Source organism: Ptychodera flava (genome assembly GCF_041260155.1).
Source record: "Ptychodera flava strain L36383 chromosome 23 unlocalized genomic scaffold, AS_Pfla_20210202 Scaffold_24__1_contigs__length_23054250_pilon, whole genome shotgun sequence".
NCBI lineage: Eukaryota > Metazoa > Hemichordata > Enteropneusta > Ptychoderidae > Ptychodera > Ptychodera flava.
In genome coordinates this window covers 18483387-18508767 of record NW_027248278.1, presented here as the reverse complement: position 1 = coordinate 18508767, position 25381 = coordinate 18483387, and the positions used below count along the sequence as shown (strand labels likewise).

At 36.8% G+C, this 25381-nt stretch overlaps 1 protein-coding gene across 1 annotated transcript; it reads left to right on the top strand.

Annotated features, from left to right (window-relative positions):
• The first annotated feature begins 4706 nt into the window (after window positions 1–4706).
• Window positions 4707–23938, top strand: LOC139124640 (multiple epidermal growth factor-like domains protein 11). The gene is made up of 7 exons (XM_070690768.1): window positions 4707–4885; window positions 17885–18080; window positions 18303–18367; window positions 18581–19514; window positions 20078–20187; window positions 20716–20905; window positions 21979–23938. The coding sequence occupies exons 4-7, from the start codon at window positions 18751–18753 to the stop codon at window positions 22721–22723; spliced, it is 1809 nt and encodes a 602-aa protein (XP_070546869.1). The 5' UTR covers window positions 4707–4885; window positions 17885–18080; window positions 18303–18367; window positions 18581–18750; the 3' UTR covers window positions 22724–23938.
• The last annotated feature ends 1443 nt before the right edge of the window (window positions 23939–25381 follow it).

The following is a 25381-nucleotide window of genomic DNA, read 5'->3' as shown; positions in this document are numbered from 1 at the left end:
TGAACTGCGGTTATTATTATACATAGATTTACCTCCAGCAAAGGCTGTGACACGAGTCTAGCTAACAAAGTGTATGTATGACCAGCTTGACACTACATAAATAGGACTGACCTTATGAATACCGCTGAACGCACTAAATGTAGGTCGAAAGTGAAAATACGTCATGGTTCTTTGTGTATGCGTAACTTCATGTGACTTCATTGGAAAATCAACAACAAAAGAAAGATGATTTATGTTGGCGTAAATATCACACAGGGCAGAGGGCAATAAGAGTTTCAGGTGCGTTTGACACCAACGCTTTGATAGATGCTGTTGACTCATACACTTTGTGCATTCATCACAATTCCTCACACTATAAAGGCTTACTGACGGACTGCAACACGTACATTCTCACTTAAAATTCCAAACTGTTATATTGCTTTTTGGTCCACCACTTGTGGGACTAATTAAGGAATCGATTGAGTAAATTACTTTTTTTCTGAAAATAGAAACTTTAACTTTGCCCATAGAGTTGACACAGGCATGGTGGCCATTTTGAATTTCGAATGTCTGTAAACACTTTTTGGTAATTTATTTCTCTACTATTGGATTTTGTAACGATGACCCCTGACTTTTATGCTTGCTTTTAATGGTTTATTGCTTCCTTATTGAAGCTTGTGCAAAATTTCGTATCCTTTGTTTCGATGTCTCTCTTTCGGCGTGTCTCTTCATTTATCTTGCCTAGTCACGAAAGGGGAGGGGACATTATTTCCTGGAAGGCAGTGATTGAAAATAGGAGAGGTATGAGTGGCGAAATTGCTTATTTTTTCAGTTTCATTAGTTTTGAAAAATAGCAGTCGACTGAAATCGGAAAAAATGGAATTCTAAAACTAGTATGTAAACTATTTTTAAAGTCAAACGAAATTATAAAATTAGGAGTATTTGTTTATGAAAGTGGATTTTTGAGAGAACTGACTCTAACAATCTTTGGTCGGTCACCTAAGCAGATTGGTTTCAGTCACACCCCACTGTTTATGTAAACTGTAAATGTTTGAATGATGCAATTTCCTTAATACAAAAGCATTATGTTACCATTTGACTTTGTACATCGACATTGCAGTATGCATAGTACTTCTGGCAGAGGAATATCAAGGGTCACTTTGCAAATGAGAAGAACAGAAAAACCGCAAAAAAACAACAACAAAAAAACAAAACAAAAATAAAACAAAACAAGACATTAATACCCGACAAAGGTGAGTGTCTTCATAGAAATTGACATTTAATGATACTCTGTTATCACAGCAACGGAATGTGGGAAATTATAGAAACTAAATTTGATACTTATTCGTAGGCTATATTTAGTTTGAAAATTTGGTAAAGTGAAACTCTATGACATCATACCAGGCAATCGTAACCATATATGAGCACTATACTTATATGGTTGGAGTGGGAAAACTTTTTCTCGGTAGAAAAGTTTTTCAGATAAACGTGTCACTTTTTTGAAGTGTACAGAACTCACAAATACATATCATTTGTCACCTCTGGCTTATGATATATGACTTTCACCAAATATACCATGTGTGTTGTGGAGAATGACATACAACCTTGACAGGTCAATGTGTCAAATACATCAAGGGCTATTAAATGTCGACTTAGACCCGAGAACCGGTGAAATTGAAAAAAAAACAATTTTGACAGGTAGGCCATATTTAAGGAGCAACATTCACACTTGTCGGTCGTAAAGGAACATTTTAAATGTATTCGGTAATTGTTGATGATAATCTGTTTTTACATATGTAGTTGAATATATGCACTGTATTTAATATAATTCCGTGATTCACCTCTTCATGGCGTGAAATATAAAATGTCAGTGTATACAGACGGTAGTTTACTGTCAACTCTTGTAAAGTGCGACCTTTCTTCGTGGAAAGTGAGTTATTTATAATAGAATCTCGAAGCGGGTGTAAAGTCGAGACAAATGCTGTTTATGAGTTGTCTACCGTTGTGTAAGTTTCGAAAAACTTTTCGTGTTTGACTCTTTTAACTTAAAAATAAAATAAATGATTATGCAAAGAACTAAATGTACAATCACTAATGGAGAACAAAACAAGCAGCCACGTCTACAGATGCAACTGCAGAATGTCACCTGCAAGTACAACTCGAGACAAAAGAGGTGGACAGAGCTGGCTAGAGTTAGGAAGGGGATAACTGGCAGAAATCGAGACGGTTTGAAGAATAGTGTAAATGAACATGTGTGGCCTTAACGTTATCACGTAACCATCGACCAATGTAATGAAGCGAGCACTGACCTTAAAAATATTGCAGAACCCACCGTGTTGGTCGAAAGCGGAACTACGTCATTTTACTTTGTGTGTGTATGACTTCATATGACGTCATTGGAGAATTAAACAACAAAGGAAAAATGACTTGCTGTCCGCTTAAGTATTACATAAGGCTTAGGGCAATACACGTCCCTCTCTCTCTCTCTCTCTCTCTCTCTCTCTCTCTCTCTCTCCCTGAGGGGAAAGGCATCAACGTTTTCAAGACAATTTAGATTGAAATTCTGTTTTATTTTTCGTACTTGTTTAGACCGCTTGCTGATATCAAACCAAAGACGGTCCTCATGATTTTATATTTGTTAAATCCATGTTAAAATTTAATCGCCCTGCAGCGAAAAGTATCCATGTTGTTGGTGATGAACAATGCTCAGAATGTTATGGAACAAGAAGATAGTCTGCGATAAAATATAGTTGACTAACCTCTCAATTAGCTATGTTATGTATGGACTTCCTGTTTAAGAGGCCCACTCTGTGACTAATAATAGAAACTAAATTTGACACTAACTCGTATGCGTTCTTTAATGTGTAAATTTGGTAAACGGAAATTCTATGACGTCATACAGGAACGTCGTACGCCAGACTTCACGAAAATATTTAACAGTCGCCACTTTTATCAAACGTGACCATATCAGACATTTGGTTTTGACGTAATGTCTAAACTCAAAGGAAGGTTAAAGGTTCAAAACTAGTCCATCAATGGATGCCTGGCATGCCTGGCTACTGCTTAAAATTAAACATCATATCAGCTCTTATATATGTGATTACAAAATGAGAGGTTTATTGTTTATTATGAGCAAACTATTGCATTGCGAACGATAGCGATTGAGAACGAAAACACTGTACTATACTTTATTTAATGTACAAGTCTTGTTTAAATCATATCATTTGTCTCTTCGGCACAAGAATTTAAGTCTCAAATCTTGACATAATTAACAAACTGTACACCGAATGCCGTCAATCTACGACGACAAAGAAAAGCATATAATGTGACCCTTATAGCTTAGTATGACAGCAGCACATTATGTTTTCATTACGTAACAGGGCAAATATTAAAACATGCAGACGACTCAGGCAAAGTACATCGTTTTTTTTGAAAATAGTTTGTATCTGAATATTGCTTGTCAGCTTTATAACCGAAAAGACACCATGACAGTGTGTAGTTTGACTACATTGGTATAAACTTCTTCCAGTATTTCTCGGGTGTGCATTTCAAACGTGAATATATGGTCAAGTAACAAGTAAAACAGGCAGACATATCCATGCGGTAAACTGACGAAAAGTCGATTGTGAATACAGCCGTAGTGACGTTGAGGAGGACTGATAGCAAGAAACAAAGACGAGTTAAAATATATGAAGAGCAGTATTTGTATAGCGTGATTTCCCTTATCATCGACCATCGAAATACAGGTATTATTATGTAACTAATCTAATACTACCGGTTAAGTCATAGCGTGTTATTCGAAAATGAAAATGCCTCATTGTGCATGTGTCACTTCAGGTGATTTAACCTGAAAATATAACGATAATTGCGAGGGTTTTCGTTTACCGCCTTACAGGTTGGAGGTGAATTACTGTCTCACGTACGGGACAGCGAACACAAGCGCTCTGAAAGGCGGTGTTGACTCCTATGCTTTCCCCATATTGTACCACAAACCCATTCGAGTGACTGATGAAGGGAGCCAACTTTGGTCCCAAAACACCGTTCGGACGACTCGCTGTGTGTTTCGGGGACCAGATCACATGACTAGGGTCAAAGCACTATTGATTCATCAATTTCTCGCCATGTTTCCCGTTGTCACGAAACCCCATTTATCTATAGAACCAATCCTGCTCAAGAGGTATTGAGGAAGTGATATACAAAAGAACACATAAACTAACGTTGAATTGGGATGGTGGTCGGTATCAGTTCCCTCGAATCTGGGATAATAATTTTAGATCACGCATGCGCAGTGGTGCTAATCAACACCATTGATAAAGACGGCTAGATAGTTGTCGAAAGCTCTGGATAGAAAATAATTCTCTGGTGCTGTACAAAGTATTTAGCTAAAAGAATATGGATGTATCCGCTTCAAATATAATCCATGATGTAGTTCTTCGAAAGGCGAAGAACTTGTCTGTCGGTTTTCGAGTATCAACGTTTTCCATACATGTTTTTTTTCTGATCGCTCCCTTACATTGTAACAATAGGCAAATATACAGGAGAGAGAGAGAGAGAGAGAGAGAGAGAGAGAGAGAGAGAGAGAGAGAGAGAGAGAGAGAGAGAGAGAGAGAGAGAGAGAGAGAGAGAGTAGAGAGAGAGAGAGAGAGAGAGATTTCAAAGGTTCAGAGGTTACATCAATTACCATACGACTATTGATAAAAAGCGGATGTGGAGTAATTGGCACAAGGCACAACTTCCACCTAGGCTCAGCACGACACCATTATTCTACGTCTTAGTGTCAGTGTTTCGGTTCGACTCAAAATTTCTCCGGATTTACTGCAAAGGAGTGCCCGCTACTGTAAAGGACGAGGCTGAAAGGAGGGATAATGAGTTGCCTAAATCGAAGAAAGTTTGGAACTTTGAAAAGGTATGCATGCTCTGCTTGGGTTTTCTGGAAAATACCAATTCTAAGCTGTCGAAACCTTTCATGATCTTATTTGTATTTGTATTTGATATCCTCCGATAGTAAAGGATCACAGACTATTTAGTATACATGGAAATATATATGATAATTCACATGGGCATAGAGTTTCAGGTTGGTAACTGAAAATTGTCATTTTTTAATTATTCATTTTATTTACTGGCTCAGGAATGCCTTTGGTCGCGTCATCAAAACTAGGAAGTAAAGTGCAAATATTTGACTGACATGTTATCCGGTCTGGAGCAGGATTTATGCTATAACCTGTTTAGAGCATAATACTGCAGATTCTTAGTAGTTTCTCAATAAAACCGCCGTTACGCACGGAAGAAATTGATTTTTCTCCTACAACCAAATCGTACGTTAAAACGCATAGATGTTTTGGAAACTGATGTATGCCAGCCCGGTAGAGTTACGAAACAGGAAGTTTTAAAGTATAGGATAAAGCCCGAGTACGAGGGGCTCTTCAACCCAATGATAAAATGTCGAGGCCGCAGGCCGAGACATTTTATCGTAGGGTTGGACTTTATATACCAGAAGAGCCCGAGTACGAGGGTTTTATCCGACTTAAAAACTATTGCCCCTAACTGATATATTTTCATTTTCAATATGTTTACGTCAACCGTCCCCTTTGTCAATGTAACATGTTTTGGATATGAATTAAAACTTTGGTTTGTGAAATAGCCTTCCAATGTAATGGAACATCCTATAAATGCCCAAGGGCACAATATATAAATGCCCTAGGGCACAGCAGATTTTGTGTTGCGGCTGGTTTCCGCTGTGTTACCAAATTTGAATATTAAAACGTACCAGATGTCTACAAATATGACATGTTCACTTTTGATTGGACAGTACTTTACTACGGCGCTGTCATTTGTTTTTGGAATTCGGTGACCAAGGCTTTACGAGTAATAGACATCAAATCAGGTCCAATAATCGTTATCATTCAAGGTAACTTAGAAAGTTATCAGGTCCAAGGAACATATTGAAAATGACAAAGGCAATGGGGTCATCTTGAACCACAAAGTAGTGTGGTACCAGGTGTCTGGAATGGGTAAGCGTACCCTGCCAGCTAGCCGCACCTGTCAAGATTGAGCCAAAGCGACAAATCCATTGTTATTTGGTGAATTCACCAAATTACTTTTGTGAGTCAAAATTTGGTATGCTGTCACTCATCATTTGAGTAACAGACAGGTCATATTACGAGTAAATAAAACACCCTGAATTGAGCACTCTGATTGGTCAATCTACAGTAGATAGTTTTTAAGTCTGTGATAACGTATATCTTTCTTTTCAGACCATTTTATCTTCAAAATTACAGGTTATTCACTTACATTTATTGTGAAATATTATTCAGTGAAGAAATTAGCCAAATTAGTTCTGCTGCAGTGACATAAAAACGCAAAATATTGCCTGATCGAGTTGAAATGCCGCGCGCGTTTGTTTACAACTTTTAAGTTGTGCACGTGACTAAGAACGCTGATACTGACGACATCATTGAGCTTGCAACACATCTGAGGCCATGGCATGCAGTCCGGGCGATCGTTCATTGTCCATGGCTGAATGACCCGCAAATTCTTATTTTTTTGTTCTTGTCTGTTCAAATACTTCCTGCTTCTGTGTTTCAGAGGATACAGAACTTTAGTCTAGTCGGAAAGTAGGGTTCCCATGCACCCCATGGATGTATTTTTTTAACCTACATTTTGTAATCCTTAGGGTCTATATTTAATGAATTTTGATGTTCCCAAAATCAAATCGTGTCCCATGGGGTTCATTTGGCGCCATCTTTGCCGCCATCTTGGCCGCCATCTTGGATTTCAACAATGGGGTAGGGTCACGTATCTACCGCTCGACGGAAACAGAAACAATAAAATACTATAAACGTTACATTTTTAGAAAGCCAAGATCATGGCCTTTTCATTGATATATAACTTAATAGGGATTAATTAATATTCGAACGTCGATTAGACTTTATATCGGCCATTGGCCGTAAATCGTAAAATTTGCTAAATTTCACACCCAATAATTAAGTTCCCGTTCCTCCAAACAATTTTTCATAAGGTATTTATATATTTTTTGGAAGAACTCAGTGCAATAAACAAGAAAAACAAGATAAATAGTATGTGTCTTGAGATTTAGTGGGTGCATGAGCTTGTTTTCTTATGACGCGGTATGCCACATATCCGTGTGTAACATAAGGGGTAGGGGTAATGTTTCCCTTTCTGTTTCGAATCATGAATGATGAAACCATAAAATGTTACATTTTTTGAAAGTGCTGCATCAGACCTTTCTAAAAATATATAGATTTATGGGGAAAAATTGCATATTCAAAAGTTACAAAGCTTAAACCTTTCGGTTTGTGTCGATTTTAAGTGATTTTTTAAGAACGAAATTACAACATATGGGGTAGGGGTAATGTTTCCCTTTCTGCCTCGAACCATGAATTACAAACCATATAAATGTTATACTGTTTAAAAGCTCTGAAATGGGCCTTTTCAAACATGTATAGTTTTATTGGGAAAAGTCCATATTTGAAAGTTACAAAGCTTATGCCTTTCAGTTTGTGTAAATTTTAAGTGATTTTTTTAAGGACGAAATTACAACATATGGGGTAGGGGTAATGTTTCCCTTTCTGCCTCGAACCATGAATTATGAAACCATATAAATGTTATACTGTTTGAAAGCTCTGAAATGGGCCTTTCCAAACATGTATAGTTTCATTGGAAAAAGTCCATATTTGAAAGTTACAAAGCTTAAACCTTTCAGTTTGTGTCAATTTTAAGTCATTTTTTTCAACAAAATTTTAATATAAGGGGTAGGGGTAATGTTTCCCGTTCTGCCTTGAACCATGAATTATGAAACCATATAAATGTTATACTGTTTGGAAGCTCTGAAATGTGCCTTTCCAAACATGTATAGTTTTATTGAGAAAGTCCATATTTTAAAGTTACAAAGCTTATGCCTTTCAGTTCGTGTCAATTTTAAGTGATTTTTTAAACAAAATTATAATATAAGGGGTACGGGTATTTGAAAGTTACAAAGCTTAAACCTTTCAGTTTGTGTCAATTTTAAGTCATTTTTAAGAACGAAATTACAACATATGGGGTAGGGGTAATGTTTCCCTTTCTGCCTCGAATTATGAATTATGAAACCATATAAATGTTATACTGTTTGAAAGCTCTGAAATGGGCCTTTCCAAACATGTATAGTTTCATTGGGGAAAGTTGCATATTTGAAAGTTACAAAGCTTAAGCCTTTCAGTTTGTGTCAATTTTAAGTGATTTTTTGAACAATATGCACAAAACAGTTAGTCCGTTGGCCAGGTATCGAAATCATCCCCTCTAAGGCATTTTACCCACTATGATTTTCTGTTAGCTAGTATTCTCAGCTGTCATAATCTGCTTATTTTCCATTTAACTGATGGTGTGTGAGAGTGTAACGACTTGTTTGTGAAGGGCTGTCACGCCCTCAGTAGTAAAATAGGAATGGGTTAGGGGTAACATATTTACCGCTAGTCGGAAACAAAAACAAAAAAACCATAAACAATACATTCTTAGAAAGCCCAGATAATCCCCTTACCATTGGTATACAACTAAATGGGGATAAATCGATATTCAAACATCGATTAGATTTTATATCGGACATGAAATGTAAATTGTAAAATTTGCTTAATTTCAAACCAATAATTAAGTTCATGTTCCTCCAAACAATTTTTACAAGGTATTTTATATCATTTGAAAGAACTTAATGCAATAGAGAAGTAAAAAACATTAAAAGAGTGTATCGTCTTGAGACTTATGGGGTGCGTCGATTGTTTACCTAATATATGGTATGCCGTACATCCCTCTATAATATACATTTAAGGGATAGGGGTATGGGTAATGTTTCCTCTCCTACCAAACGCAGCGAATAAAGGAAGCCACATAAATATCATATCTCTGAAACACTAACGCAGCTGTTTTTCCAACAAGATATGGCTTGATGGGGTAAACTCAAAAATATGCAGTGACAATGCCTAAACTCAAAAGTTTGTGTTACTTTACTGACATTTACTTGTTAAAAGGAACATAGAAAAATACTCTATAGGCATTAAATAGCACTAAAAAGCTAAAATGGTGGTTAATAAAAGACGTTTTACTCATTTCAATAACTCAAATTAGGGAAAGAAAGTTAACAGCATATAATTATATATTCCAAACCCACATACACTAAATTGGATGTCATAGTCGTCATGCAAAGTTGATATGACAGCAGCAACAATCATCCCTTTTCTTTAATTGTATCGCGAGAGATATATAAGCAATAAAGCACCACTTTGAAGGATACCACACGGTTTCGACCGGTAAACAACATATACGCACGAACTTCAGTCGTGTGTATAAGGAGTGAAATGGTCAAAACCGAGCTCGATTGGTGTACCCAACTTATAGGGGTTGTTTATCGCTATATTATATCAGTATATTGAAACTTGTGATGAAAATACAAACAATGTGAAAGAAACCCACTTTGGAGATAGGAATGGCAACTTTACAGTATATCGTAAATACATGCACAGTCACGTGACCGTCTGGGCAAATCAGAGCTCACTATTAATAGTGTTACTTTTAATACCACACGGGAACACGAGAGAATCTTTTATCGCTGAAAACCAATCACCATTAATCCACAATATAGCTTCTCCATACTAAGATAGATGGATCGACAACACTTTACCTTCCTTACCAGAAAACAAGAGATCATAACCAATTTTTCGAAATTATTTTACAACGCAGAACACTATATACTCCCAATGAGGATTACATTTTCGACTGGGTACTAAAATTCAATAGCAAAATAATTCTGGAACTAAAACCCGAAAAGCCAAATGTCACAGAACGCATTCAAATTACGCAACTAAATAGTAAACAGAAGGCGAACAAACACTCTCTACACCAAGCAATAAGAAGGCGAGACAAACCTCAGAAAATGACTAAAAAGGCTTATATTCCCATTGACACCTCAATGTTTAAAATGCCTTGTGAGTGAATCTATCATTAGTTTCTTATCATGGATGACATTTAACCAATGTTAGACCCTGACGTCTTTGAAGCAAAGACCCTACAAACGGACGTTTTAGGGTCAATGCTTGAAGATACCACTCCCACCAGCATGATCGAATCAGAGAAGCTAGATTGATCTAACTTTCGACTAGATCAGCCACCAGCAGCTGAGAAAAAATAAGTCAACATAATCATCAGAGTCAAGCGAGCTAGACAACGGCTTCACACATTATACACCACAGAGAGGACATTCTTACACAATTCACAAAAAGCGTTCAAAAGCTTCGTTAAAGGCATTGTTCGCGATCCCAGGGACGGGCATGGCTGGTTGCGTGGCAAATGCAAAATGTTAGTCATGCTGAATCAAGGTTGATCAAGGTGTAATCAAGTAATAGCTTATTTATAGATTGGAAATCCTAATCCTGATAGTAATGATGGAATATAAACTTTGTGAAAAGTTGAGAAAATTTGCCACTTCTTTGATTTGTATGTTTTACATTCCATGTTGTACTAGCCTGTACTGTACATGAACAGTCAATACATCCGGCAAGTATTCGTGCTGTTCTTTTATAGTTAGGTCCCCGCAATCCGAGATAAGTCTTTCTATAGTGTCAACCATTCTCTTCGATTACTGTAATCTACTCCAATAAATTCCCATTTAACTCATTTGTATGATTACAGGGAAGCCTAAGCCTATCTCTTACAATCTAAGATTTGAGATATTTGACAACAATATGTATGCAATTTTCATATTTTTCATAGGCCTAAATAACACACAGAAGAAAGTCATACTCAATGTTTTGTCCAATTGAAAGTCAAATTTTCACCGAAACAAGTAGAGGTGGCAATCTGTAAGCCAAACGAGAATTAATATTAACAAAGATGGATATTAATTAAGCCTTTCCCATTGGCGAAAGCCAAGAGTATCGAATGTGTTGAAACCTAAGTGGCCCCTATTCAGTACCACGTAGCCTACAGGTACACCTTAAAGAATACTTACCAGGCCAAAATACCGAGTGTTGAATTCCTTCAAAGTGGCAACACCTGGAAAGACACTGCGGCAACCAATTTATCACCCTGATCTCTAACTATTTACCTCTACACCCAATAAAGCACCGGGACTCAAGACAGTTGTACATCACAAACTTAAGAGAGCGATCGAAGACACTCGCTACACAGAACGCAGGATGGAAGGCTGCAAAGACGATTCTTCAAATAGGCAAAAAAGAGGCTAAAAACAACACAAACATTCACAGCAACGACGATAGGTCGGGTTTTCTTCCTATACTACGGTACAAAACCAAACCAAAGGGTCTTTCAAAGGCCACCGCACTTCCCTTAAAGCCCGGCTCGAAATGGACTGGGATCATGATTAGTGCCAAGTTTGGTTGGGCGTTTTGGGGCATGGCTCTGCATAATGAGTCTGTTGGTAACGGTTGCGATCATTCGCATTATCTGCGGATCTGTTTGCTCTTAGATCACGCTCAGGCTCGGACTAATATAGATACGTACAGCCTTCGTTTCAAGGTTCGTTTCAGTCATGCCATGGTAAATACTCGAAACAAAAAAGAAAGGAAAACTATCAACTTAATCAAACAAGAGTTTGCTTGAATGAATTTACCGAAGTTTCAGGCCATATCAACGTTCGTTATGTGAATGATTCAGCTGCTGACCGCCATGTACATACGGAATATTGGCGCCATCTAAAGTCGAATAATTATCAAAAAAGTAAAAAGCTTATATCTGGGCTTTCTAAGAATGTATTGTTTATGGTACTTTTTTGTTTTTGTTTCCGACTAGCGGTAAATATGTTACCCTAACCCATTCCTATTTTACTACCGAGGGCGTGACAGCCCTTCACAAACAAGTCGTTACACTCTCACACACCATCAGTTAATGGAAAATAAGCAGATTATGACAGCTGAGAATACTAGCTAACAGAAAATCATAGTGGGTAAAATGCCTTAGAGGGGATGATTTCGATACCTGGCCAACGGACTAACTGTTTTGTGCATATTGTTCAAAAATCACTTAAAATTGACATAAACTGAAAGGCTTAAGCTTTGTAACTTTCAAATATGCAACTTTCCCCAATAAAACTATACATGTTTGGAAAGGCCCATTTCAGAGCTTTCAAACAGTATAACATTTATATGGTTTCATAATTCATGGTTCAAGGCAGAACGGGAAACATTACCCCTACCCCTTATATTATAATTTTGTTTAAAAAATCACTTAAAATTGACACAAACTGAAAGGCATAAGCTTTGTAACTTTAAAATATGGACTTTTCCCAATAAACTATACATGTTTGGAAAGGCCAATTTCAGAGCTTTCAAACGGTATAACATTTATATGGTTTCATAATTCATGGTTCAAGGCAGAAAGGGAAACATTACCCCTACCCTTATATTAAAATTTTGTTGAAAAAAATGACTTAAAATTGACACAAACTGAAAGGTTTAAGCTTTGTAACTTTCAAATATGGACTTTTTCCAATAAAACTATACATGTTTGGAAAGGCCCATTTCAGAGCTTTCAAACAGTATAACATTTATATGGTTTCATAATTCATGGTTCGAGGCAGAACGGGAAACATTACCCCTACCCCATATGTTGTAATTTCGTTCTTAAAAAATCACTTAAAATCGACACAAACCGAAAGGTTTAAGCTTTGTAACTTTTAAATATGCAATTTTTCCCCATAAATCTATATATTTTTAGAAAGTTCTGATGCAGCACTTTCAAAAAATGTAACATTTGTATGGTTTCATCATTCATGATTCGAAACAGAAAGGGAAACATTACCCCTACCCCTTATGTTACACACGGATATGTGGCATACCGCGTAATAAGAAAACAAGCTCATGCACCCACTAAATCTCAAGACACATACTTTTAATCTTGTTTTTCTTGTTTATTGCACTGAGTTCTTCCAAAAAATATATAAATACCTTATGAAAAATTGTTTGGAGGAACGGGAACTTAATTATTGGGTGTGAAATTTAGCAAATTTTACGATTTACGGCCAATGGCCGATATAAAGTCTAATCGACATCCCTATTAAGTTATATATCAATGAAAAGGCCATGATCTTGGCTTTCTAAAAATGTAACGTTTATAGTATTTTATTGTTTCTGTTTCCGTCGAGCGGTAGATACGTGACCCCTACCCCATCGTTGAAATCCAAGATGGCGGCCAAGATGGCGGCAAAGATGGCGCCAAATGAACCCCATGGGACACGATTTGATTTTGGGAACATCAAATTCATTAAATATAGACCCTAATAATTACAAAAATGTAGGTTAAAAATACATCCATGGGGTGCATGGGAACCCTACCTTCCGACCCGACTATTTGGCAGAGGAGGCTAACATTCTATCCTTGCGCAGTGTGTGTGTTATATAAGGATTAAACAGTGTAGTCGGCAATGGCTGGTGCGCAGTGGGTCAGGAAATCCCTTTGCCGATGTAAAATCAATATAAAGACAAGACGACACGGCATACACTTGCCCCACGTCTGTATGCAACTAAATATCAAAATTTAGTATCGAAGCAAGATATTTAGCAAACTTTCCTATGGAAGATCGTGGCATGTGAACGCGATTGACTTTTTTAGCAAGTAAGGGACCTCTAATTATTTATCGCCTAGGGGCCACTCGAAAATTGAAAGCTGCAAGGGGCTGCTCAAGTATGGAAAGGAAAAAGAGGGGGGCGAGGGATAAAATGGACGATTGAGCATTGTGGTATACTGACAAGTTCGTCACACTAAACGTTCAAGGTTTCCATCCCCTTCTGACTGAAACAATGTAAAGTCGATTAGTTGTTCTGCTTTTGGACTGATTTTACGACTTAATATTGACCCCCGGCCATATAAACCTTTCCAGTAATTTTGCAACACAATACACCCTTTTTCATAATTCTAGCGCCCTCATATGGCCATTCTAAATTTGAATTCCAAGCGTGACGCTTGGGAAAACCCTTGGCCAGCTGTCAGCTGGTAATTACTGGGTGTGTTGGCCTGTTTATGTACGAATGTCTGCGCCAATCAAAACATTTTGTCTCGAATTTGGTATAAGTATATATACGAAAGAAGGCTTATCTTATAAGGTGAATCAATCTCGTTTGCATCTCATTTGCATGTCTTTGTGTATGTATGTCCGTCCATATCAAAAACTCCTAAAATCGCAGGACCTACCATCTCAGTCTTTTGTGTGTAGGTACACCCAGGAGTGGAGATTTAGAATTTGTATAAATGAACATGTTAGTGTGAAACATATGCAAAAGAGGGATAAGAGGAAACAATCCCACAAATGGCTAAAATTACGTAGCTGTAGGTCAGACGGGGTTGAAACTTGGTATACGCGTTTTCTTTAAGTATCCTTAGGTGTTTACAAAATAGGGTGAATTTTTCATTATTGTTTTTTGGTAATTGTGTCTGTTTTTAGTCAACAAATCTTCTCTGAAACGGCTTGGCCGATTGCGTTAAAAGTGGGTATCCGTGTTCCTCAGGATGACCTCAGTCAATTTTGTAAAAATTGTAGTGAAATTTTTATATTTGTAATTTTGGGGCGATTTTCCAAATTTCAGGTCAAACGTTTTTTCTCAAAAAATTACTCATCTGACAGTTTTGATATTTGGTATACATCTTCACATGCTAAAAGGTTGATCAAATTAATGTATTCAAATGTGATGAAATGTGCAAGTTCGTATGTTTGGGGCATTTTTTGTCATTTTTGGTCAAGAAATTTGTTTCTCAAAAAGAACTTGTCTGATAGCTTTATATTTAGTATACAGGTTCCTCGGGTATATCTTAATATGATATTGTGAAATTAGGATGAAATCTGCAATTTTGAATTTTTTGGGCTATTTTGCGATTTTTTTGTCGAAAACTTTGTTTTTCAAAAAACTACTTGTCTGATAGTTATGATATTTAGTAGATATATTTCTACCTATAATCTTAATTTAATATGTTCAAATGATGACGAATCGTCAATTACATAGTTTTGCAGCTAGCATTTTCTGATACCAATGATGTCAATGTTTTCTGTGTGCCTTTGTTATTATAAAAACTAAAATTGAACGCTCGAACCGAATTTGATTATTGTCACTAACAGCGCAGGGCAGAGATAACAGTTAAAGATTTCAGCTGAGTGCTACGGCAACTTATTACGCAAATGTGAGGGCGTCTTTCCCCATAGCGTTACACAGGAACGTGGCTCGAGGTATATGATAAGTTTTGTTATAATAGTCCAAATGAATAATGTATCGGCCTATTAAGCCATGTTGCAAAGGTAAACTCATATGTGCTGTTGCAATTGAAACTTGAAATAAATATCAGGTACTGCATGTATTATCGTCAATTTATCTTACCGTTATACAGATCCACCATGGAAAGTATAAATAGGGTAAAAATAAAGTATCATCCATGTACAAGGTATATGCTTATGTCATGTCTCACAGCTTGCATCTACCTTCAGCAATATCATACTAAGAGGCTGCTATCGCCAGTGTACTTGTGAAGTTTGTATACACTTGACTCGACAAGAGGTTAAAAAGACTCATGTACTTGTTTATACAGACTTAAAAGCATAACAACTCTCTGAAAAATTGCTTTTATAATTCCGGAATGCTATTTTTACAGGACCATAGGTCGGTCGGACTACTGCTCATTTTTTTCGAACGTTTGAAGTCATCATATCTGTGAAATCTTTTAGTAATTTTAATATCTGTTGCGATGATCAGTTTAGTAAATGTGTTCTGACAATTCATTTTCGTTTCTTTTCTTCAATCGATTTTAACTTGCTTATTGAAGACGTCTTCTGAAAATTAACGGAATAATTATATATCTAAACATTTAGCGAGTATATACTTTTTACATAACATTCTAGCATCTTCATCTTCAACCGGCTGTCGGATACATTGATAAGCTGTTAATTAAATGTTGTCGGCTATTCTTAGGACCATTTCACATACTGCAATTAGTTAATCTTAAAACTTATAGTGATTTCAGGTTCTGCAGACCTCGACATTATATACAGAGTAAATGTTATGTTTTATTTTCAGTCTGCTTTTCCGTTGACTGAAAGTCTAGTAAGCTCATCACGGCCTGTATCTCTATGGGTATATTCATCATCAGATGCAAACAAAGTTCCTTACTTTTTAACCGTGAGGTAGCCTTGGGTAATTACAGGGGGTGGGTCGGGGGAATTCCGTGTGTATCTGTACTGTAAAATATGACCTCCCCTATCCTTGTGTATAAAATGTGACCCTCCCCCTTGTCCCGCATTCTAAAACTTGATCCTTCCCAACCACTGAAGTCTTCTCCCCAGGAATAACTAAAAACAGTACCAGCTAATTTGCATAACAATTAGTGCCCCCTCACACAACAAGCTATATCTATACACTTGTATACTTTTGATAATATATGTAAATGTACTTGCTTGAAGTGGGAAGAACGTGCATGTGTGTGACAGAAATTTGATTCTTGGATCTTATAGAAAATCTTGATTTACTGTACATGGTAGTCTATGACGCAACTGTGAGTAATTATTTTTTAATACAAAATAGGTACATCACGTGCTTTTTGTACTCTTGATTATTCATATTAATGTTGTGGATTAGATAACGGTGGTTACAAATGGATATGTGTGCAAGAAATTGGATTATGGAATTTCACCGAACTGTTGATCCATTATATATGGTACGTAGTCTATGAGAAAACTATGATCAATTTTTTGCCAATTTAAAACATAAAACTAACAATATCTGTGCATTTGCAGACATCCGATAATTGAAACACTTTGTCCGCTGTCCCATATGTTTTTGTCTCTTGGATCCATCAGTTTTAACTGTTCAAGGTGTTCAATGTAGGATACCATTTCATCTTCTTTGCTTGTGAAGCTTGTCGATAATGTTTATGTATTTAACGGAATCAATTTATTTTGTCGGCAATTTCTTATTCAGGAGATATCAAGTGGAAATTCAAAGGTTTGGAGGTAAAATCGTCTTCTGTCAAAAGTGACTCTCCCCTAAGATAGCTTTATACAAAAAGTGACCCTCTGCCTTTGACACTTTTCTAAAAAGTGACCCTTCCCTAATTCCCCTGGTCCACCCCCGTTAATTACTGAAGGCTCCGAAAGGTTGAACAAAACTGCTTTATTGTGTTAAATTTCCAAGAATTTGTCATGATTGTTGATGCTGCATCCCTCCTGTTGTGTCCAGTAAACCGATTGCTTAGTTGTGCCTCTATGCTGACTATACACAATATGATAAAGAACTCTAATTGAAATACCTTGCTGGATATAAGTTTTCGTACAATGGTCTGGTGAGGGAAATCCGCTTGGCTTGTTTCAACTCCATCTGGTGATAGTTTGCCTTTTCTGTATAGAAAAAGTAGCTCATGTTTAACTATTTTTGCGTTTGCATTCCAAATGTATGATTTATATTCAAAATTTTTATGAGATTGCGTAGGTAATTGAAATTTTTAGACTTTTTCTTCATTTCCTTTGCTTCATGCATGAAAGAGTAGACCGACAGTAGTGTAAACGTCAGCGGGATGGAAATCGTATTATCTTTCTCAGCGGATATCTCTGAAAAAAGGCTTGTTATCATCAAGAGGAGACAGTTGAAATCGTTCGTCGTGGGGATATGGCAGTATGCGGCTTTTCTTTATTCAGAGAGTGTCAACAAGGAGTTTGGATACAGGGGCTGATAACGATAAAATACTGTTTTGCAGGAGGCACACATTTTTTATTCGTGAAAGGAGGGAAGTTGTTAATTTCCAAGTTGAACAATGTCAAAATATTAAAGGGTAGAATTTTTAAATATACGACACACATAATTTCACTTGGCTGTCCCTGTATACTTCTGTTTCTGTACATATTCATTGAAAATATCCGTTTTTTCAGGATACCTGTTTTCAACAATGTATTTACAAAATAGAAGTCGCCTTGGCTCTCGAACTGCTTACGAAAGCAATTGTGATTTTATCAATATCAATGAGTGCTGCATCACCTACTTCAAGCACTGACGTCACTAGTCCTTTGTTGACGGGACCGGATGATCCGCACGGCTGTCTGTTGTTGGAAATAGCCAAGGAGACAGGTATGTCATTGATTCAATATTCAGAAGTATTGCGATGGCGATAAACAAGTTTGGCGTTCTGCAGATATGAAGTAACTCTAGCGAAATACTCATGGTTATACTCATCAATACACATTTTAAGTCCTGTCATGCAAATCGACGGTATTTGTGCAAATTAGAGTAAGGGAAATTCGAATTTTATGAAGTCAGGCCTACTTATATTCCATAATACTTATTTTTCAGACTATTTACGTGTTGCGAAGGGTACTACAAGGACCAGTCTATCAACATAACAGAGAACTGTATTGGTAGGTTTCTTTTTTATGTATTTCTTTTTTTTATATTTCTCATCTAGACTTCATGTAAGCTTACATGTATAATTGTACAATTAATATGCCGAAACAGTTCTGCGTATTTAAAGATAGTACCACATGGCTTTACATGTAAGCAGTTTGCTGTCATCGTCCCTGCCTTCACTCCAGACTCTGTATCTTTCTTTTTTCGACTGTTGTTGTCTGCAGAATGTCCTGACGGCCTTTATGGCTCTTTTTGTCAGAAGAATTGTACATGTGAAAATGGTGGAACATGTGACAGACGTGTTGGATCTTGTATTTGTCCAGGACACTATTTTGGAGAAAACTGTCAATTTCCGTGTAATTGTGAAAACGATGAAACCTGTTTGCCTAACGGCATGTGTTCCTGTACAAATGGCTTTTACGGTGCGCGTTGTGAATTCGAGTGTTCATGTCCTCCAAATACGAGATGTAACAGTCTAACTGGAGAATGTGTTTGTCAAGATGGATTCTATGGACCTTCATGTTTACCTTGTAACTGCTCGATAAACGAAAGATGCGATATGTTCGATGCCCGTTGCTCCTGTAAGCCGGGCTACTATGGTTACGGTTGTAAAAAGAGATGCTTGTGTTTTAATGGTGCTACCTGCACTTATGAAGATGAGACAGATTGCAAATGTTCACAAGGTTGGATGGGGTCTGATTGTACCGTGTGCGACACTGCCGCAAATGAAGAAACATTCTGTGATGACAAGTGCCTTCGTTGTTACAATGGAGATACCTGCAGGGTCTCTAATCGTGACTGTTTGTGCACGCCTGGTTGGAAAGGTGATAGATGTGATCAAAAATGTGATGAGCGTTTCTATGGAACTAATTGTTCACAGGTATGTGAGTGTGTGCACGGTGATTGCAATCACGTGACTGGTACCTGTCAGTGCAAGAAAGGATGGACCGGTTATCATTGTGAGCAAGCGTGTCCTGAGAATTGTATAATCTGTCAGGATAATACCTGCACATCATGTAAGCCTGGATGGACTGGTGTTAATTGTACCAACCCATGTAAATATGGTTTCTATGGCGAACGCTGTAAAACAGAATGTTCCGAGTGTTATTGTGGCAAAACCTGTGATCATATTTCTGGTAGCTGTCCGAACATAGAGAGGTGAGCAATGCTATTTCCTATGACCTCACTTTTTGAATAATCTTCTGCACCATAGATACAAATTTCTAAAGAGAATGATGTCGAATTAAACCACAAAGAACGATACTATCCTTGGCTTGATTGCAAAGTCAAAAGCGATTCGTCTTTTTTCGAAGATAAGAAATACGATTTCTTAAGTTGAAAATATTTGCTTCCTTTGTGTATAGATTTTTTAATTGCCTCTTTTATTAATCAAATCGCCACTTACACAATTTGTATTTTGCACCGAATTGGTGCAAAATATGTTACCAGCAGCTGCAATTTACAAAAAACAAACCGATTAAAGTGTATCATATGCTACTGAATATTGAAATTAAGGGGACTTATTTAAGTTTTATCGTAAATGCAAATCCTAAAACAAACTTTCAAATGGCCATCATAGTTTCGCTGCATTGAAACCGTTATTTCGATTTTATCTTTGGTAACAATAGATTCATTGAAAAATAATTGCATGCCAAGTAACACACCATTTGATACTAATGTTCTCTATGTTCTCACTATAATGAAATTTGCCAAACCATTAGATGCGAAAATGGCGGTAAATGCATCGAAGAGCATTCTACTTGTGAATGCCCTGATGAATGGAGTGGTCCTGTCTGTAATATCTCCGTGAACGTACAGTTAACCGAGCCAGGTAACAATATTTCATACGGACATAAAATGTTTTATCTGAAATATATGTTGCTGATTTAGATTTGCAATTAAAAATTCTCTCAAACATCATTTTTGATGTTAGTCTTTAAAGAAGTCGACTTTGCTGGTACATATGATGCGAATTTTTGATGTTCTGTTAAAATATGTAAAGGCTGGTAGATTCCGTGGCAATTAGTAAATTTTCATAAAACATTTTACAATTCTATAACAGCGACTAATGAAACGGGAATGTTCTAGTTCACGAGAATGATAGTGCGTTGATAGTGGCATTAATTAATGTATAATGCTAGCATAAATAAAGTTTATTTTTGACAGCAATACTGATACAGGAAAGAGATATATCGGGAGAACATCATAATTGGTATTTTTCTATATCAACAACTCAAACTAGCTTTCTGTTGACTCAACTCTAGTCGTTGAATATAAAGACGCCGCGTACAAAAAATCTGTTGTGCAAATTTCTGCTAACAGCCTACAAATAATGTGATATTGTATTTTTTTATTTTAGCTGATTACTACATCGGCGATGGCAATCAAACGGCACTTCCCTTGGAGGATGGTTTTGGAGGTAATCAGAACAAAAAGCAGGAAAAGTCCGTTCTAATGGCTGTGCTGATTGCTGTCGTTGCTGCAATTATCGCTGTGACCATACTCACAGCAACTGTCGTTCTCTCTCTCAAAAAGAAAAGAGGAAAGAGGTAAGAATGGGCTTATTTTATGCTTTTTTAAGGTGGTTGATAATTTCTTACTGGACAAAATGTTCAAAATAACACAAAGTAGAAACACACTAAGAATACAAAATAGCAAATATTAACATGATATATACGATTATCGGTCTTGCACTTCCGAATGGCAATGTACCCTTGAATCCGTGAAAAGGTCTATCGTGTAGCAGTACACTGTGACATTTATGTGGATTCAAAAGGTCGCATGTAAACGGTGTCTTAACATATTATTTGGTTAATATTTTACGTCGGAGCTATCGATATTACATGCTGGATGTATTTTTGAGAAAAGGGCTAAGCAAATGATTCTTTACATTTCATTGTGCTTGAAGATACAATAATTTACTAGAGGAAACAGAATCTTTTAAAAGGTGCTAATCGGCGCAAGATGTCACATGTATGAGTATTCAAAATGTGATTTACGGGAACATGTTTAGAGAATATCTAAAGCATTTTATACAAAATGTTTCTGCCTTGTTCGGGATCGAATTACAGAAGTAGGCAATACAAAGAAAGTTCCCAAGTAATCATCGTCCTGAACAAATACTTTGCTGTTTATTTTAGTCTTATATCCTTCGTCACCAAAGACAAGCGGTCACAAAGTTATTACACGTTCGTTTATTGCTCTGAGTCATACGATAAGCCTACGTTTAGCACAATGTGAGGAGTACAATCTTGACTGACAAGATCCATAGACAATTGAAAGCCAGCATACGTATAGCGTTCTCAGTATGTGTACCCTCTCTATGGAATGATTTGCCGTTTGAAATTTAGACTGCCAGAAGTGTAGATAGTTTTAAGCGCAATTTGAAAACCCATCTTTTTACTCAGTTTCTTGTGTGGTTGTACTTTTTAAATTATTTTATCCAGCCATGTACAAAGCACTGAGACGTACGTGTAGTGCATTTTTAACAATTTTTTAATAATAATTAATAATACGTATCAAAATACTTATCAAAATATTATTGATATAAAACAGGTCATTCGCTAAATTGTTTGTGTCGTTAATAACTTGTCTAAATCTCTTGTTGTGTGTGCACATTTAGAAATGCTAATAAAACTGTCGAGGAAACGAACGCATCGGAGGAATCGAAATTCTTGGATACATCGGACGGTCGGGCAAGGACTAATAATGAAATTGATACATCAGAGTCATCTCAACAGCCACATTCCAACGGCCATCAAGAAACTATCTACGCAGTTATCGTTGATGACGAAACGGATGTCAACCCGTATGACATCCCAATGAACATTGACACAAGGTCACCCCAGATCGGCGAAACTGGGATGACGAATTTTGAAACTGAAAATGGAGAAATCGACGATTCAATGACAGCAAATGACAAAATGGATGACAATCCGTACGATATTCCAACGAACATTGAGGTAGGATCACCGCCACTTAGCAATCCACAGATAATTACAGCAGATCTAAAGCATGGGAGAAGCGAAGATTTCGCTCAGCGACCGACGCCACGCAACAATTCATCGACGGACGAATTCAACGAAGGCCCATATGCCATAGTTCCACTTTCCGACCTTCATTATAATTTGGGATCAGACATCGCTGATAATGGGTATGATAAATTAGACGGACTTCGGTATTCCAAGTGTCAGAAACAAAGTCATGTGAATGTCAAGGCAAAGAATGGTGTTGAGTTTCAGAGTTTACCTAGTACCGATCATACAGGCTATGATTGCTTATCAAATAGTCAGAACTCTGAAGAGTTCATGTGTTTATCTAACACAGTTGAAACAGGGTACGATGAATTAGGAAAAACCTCAAAATAAAAACAAATTGCGAGTCAAATGCCAGCAACCAAAGAGAACCCAAAATCCGATTTTCAAGGGGATATCAAAAATTGAGAAGTAAAAATTACACGCAAATTGGAACTAGACAAGCTGTGATAATCGCGAAATAGCAGCGATTGAAGGTAACTTTGCGAAACATGACGTTTAGCAAGACTGAAAAGGCTGGACCTACACTGAACATATTTATAATGTAAATTAATGCAAGGGGCCAACCTGCTATGCGAGGGTCCCCTAAGAATGACGTTTGCATTCCCTGTTTTAAAGATGCACATTATATGACTTACGCCATCTACGACAATTATGGAATCGCAAAACCTGCTAATATGAACATTTCTGTCGATTATATGACCACTAGCCTGATCACTAATAATGAATACATAGCATTTTAACATTCAGAATGTTGTATTCACAACTCTAGACATTTGCGAGTAGGTATACTACTTTCTTTAATATCGAAAAACAAAAATAAAAAGAGTGAGCGCAATTTCAAACAAATTTAGTGAATAGATATGGCAAGAAATCATAGTTATTTGCAGAATTCATAATCGTGAAGCAACTCACACTTTAGAATAGGATAATAAAATACCCTTATCAGTTATAAGATACATTTTGAATCAAGAACTCCATATATGGATCACAATATCTTGTGAGTTTAATACTTTTTTACTCATTCCTCTCTATTAGATTTAAAGACGGAGGCGTTTGAAATTCAATCATGAATAGACAGCATTTGTTCGATCAGTATTTCTGCAGGATCGTTTTTTATTCATGTACAGATGGTTTCTGGACTTTCTGTGATTTACTTAATCTACAGTCAAACCCAGTTTATTACCCACACAACTTATAACACAACTTTCAGTGTTGTATTTATTACTTGGACATTTTTCTTATGTGAATCTACAATACATTGCATTTTCGGAACATTATTTTCGTATTTTTTTTACAAGTTTGAGACAGCATTGGACACAATATATAGGCTTTGAAAAGTGCATATAAGACATATAAGATTTGCAAACGTGAATGATAACATCTTCTGAGGTAATGCCACAGGACGCTTCTTGCTATTTCAATTTCCATAAAGGCTAGGAGAAAGAATTGGCACCACCTTTGCACCCTTTATTCCAGATCATGCTTTACTAGGAAAATGTATCATGATTTAAGTTTCAACTATAAAAATAAACTAAGGAGAATCTTAAAAGTCTATATTTATCATTTATTAACCTGCATGACGAGTTGCATTAATAAGTAATAAGACAAATCGTTACGATTTACATTTGATTCAAAGTGTATGCCAGGAGTATATCTATCTATCTATCTATCTATCTATCTATCTATCTATCTATCTATCTATCTATCTATCTATCTCTCTCTCTCTCTCTCTCTCTCTCTATATATATATATATATATATACATATATATATATATATATATATATATATATGGAGAGAGAGAGAGAGAGAGAGAGAGAGAGAGAGAGAGAGAGAGAGAGAGAGAGAGAGAGAGAGAGAGAGTATTGTCCATGCAACGCCCTCTATGTTCCTTTGTTTCAATCACTGCTGATTATATGTGGAATATTTATTTCTGCTAATTGTTCGGCATTAATACGATCATACAACGAATGCTCTTTAGAATTAATTTTCAAGTCATTCCCAGTTTCAACCATCTGCACTTGTAGTCTCCAGTTTGTTTGATTTGTATCGTTGACACAGACTCTTTGCGCATGATCACCGACAGCCTCGTTCGGAGCGATCCCGTCAGTATGAAGCATCCAAACACATGGTCAGTGCCAGTACGCACGTACCAGGAGTATGTTATGAGTATGCCCTCAATTGTTACCTCTCATTCGTCGAAAATGTGATCCTCTCTTGAATTGCATTGAAATTATAGGCCTTACTGGTGCAAAGTATCGTGTTTTGAGTTGCCTGAAACCATAGACCGTATCTCTACTGTCTATGCTGAAACATGGCAATAAATTTTCGGTCTTGGTAAGCGATAGGGAAGTGAATTTCTTATTTTTCAATGGTGAAACAAAACAGGAACAATGGTGACACAGGACTCTTTATTTTAACAGATTTTATTAATTTCAAATACCGTATTATACATTGTTAAAATGTCCTGTACTACACCCATACATGTTTTTGTAATGCTGAACAGGATTCGAGTACACAAGAAAAGCAAGCAAACCTTACAATGATATAGCCATTAACCTTGGGAAAAAGTAACGTGGTTTTTATCCGAATAGCCGTGGCGACTAAACATATCCTTTACAGTTGTCAGGCTCAACCGCGTGACCAACACCCAAACTGTGCCTCCAGCTGTGACAAGTCTAGCTACAAAGCGTATAAATGACCAAATCGACACTACATATATAGAACTGACCTTATTAATCCATTAAATTTCGGTCGAAAGTGTAATTTATGTATGCGTATTTCAATCTGACTTCATTGAAAAATTAACAACAACAAAAGAAGAATGACTTGGTACTGGCTTACATGCCACAAAGGCCAGGGGGCAATTCACTAGCTTTGTAGAGGGAGACACCAACGCTTTGAAACATTTTGATGACTCAACACTCTGTGTATTTATTGTCAAATTCTCACACTATTACTCACAGACAAACTGCAACACATGCATTCT

Coding starts and splice junctions, on each gene's coding strand:
- LOC139124640 (XM_070690768.1), top strand. CDS start 18,751: ATGTGTTCCTGTACAAATGGCTTTTACGGTGCGCGTTGTGAATTCGAG. Junction 20,188..20,715: donor CGTACAGTTAACCGAGCCAG/GTAACAATATTT, acceptor TTTTTATTTTAG/CTGATTACTACATCGGCGAT. Junction 20,906..21,978: donor AAAAAGAAAAGAGGAAAGAG/GTAAGAATGGGC, acceptor GTGCACATTTAG/AAATGCTAATAAAACTGTCG.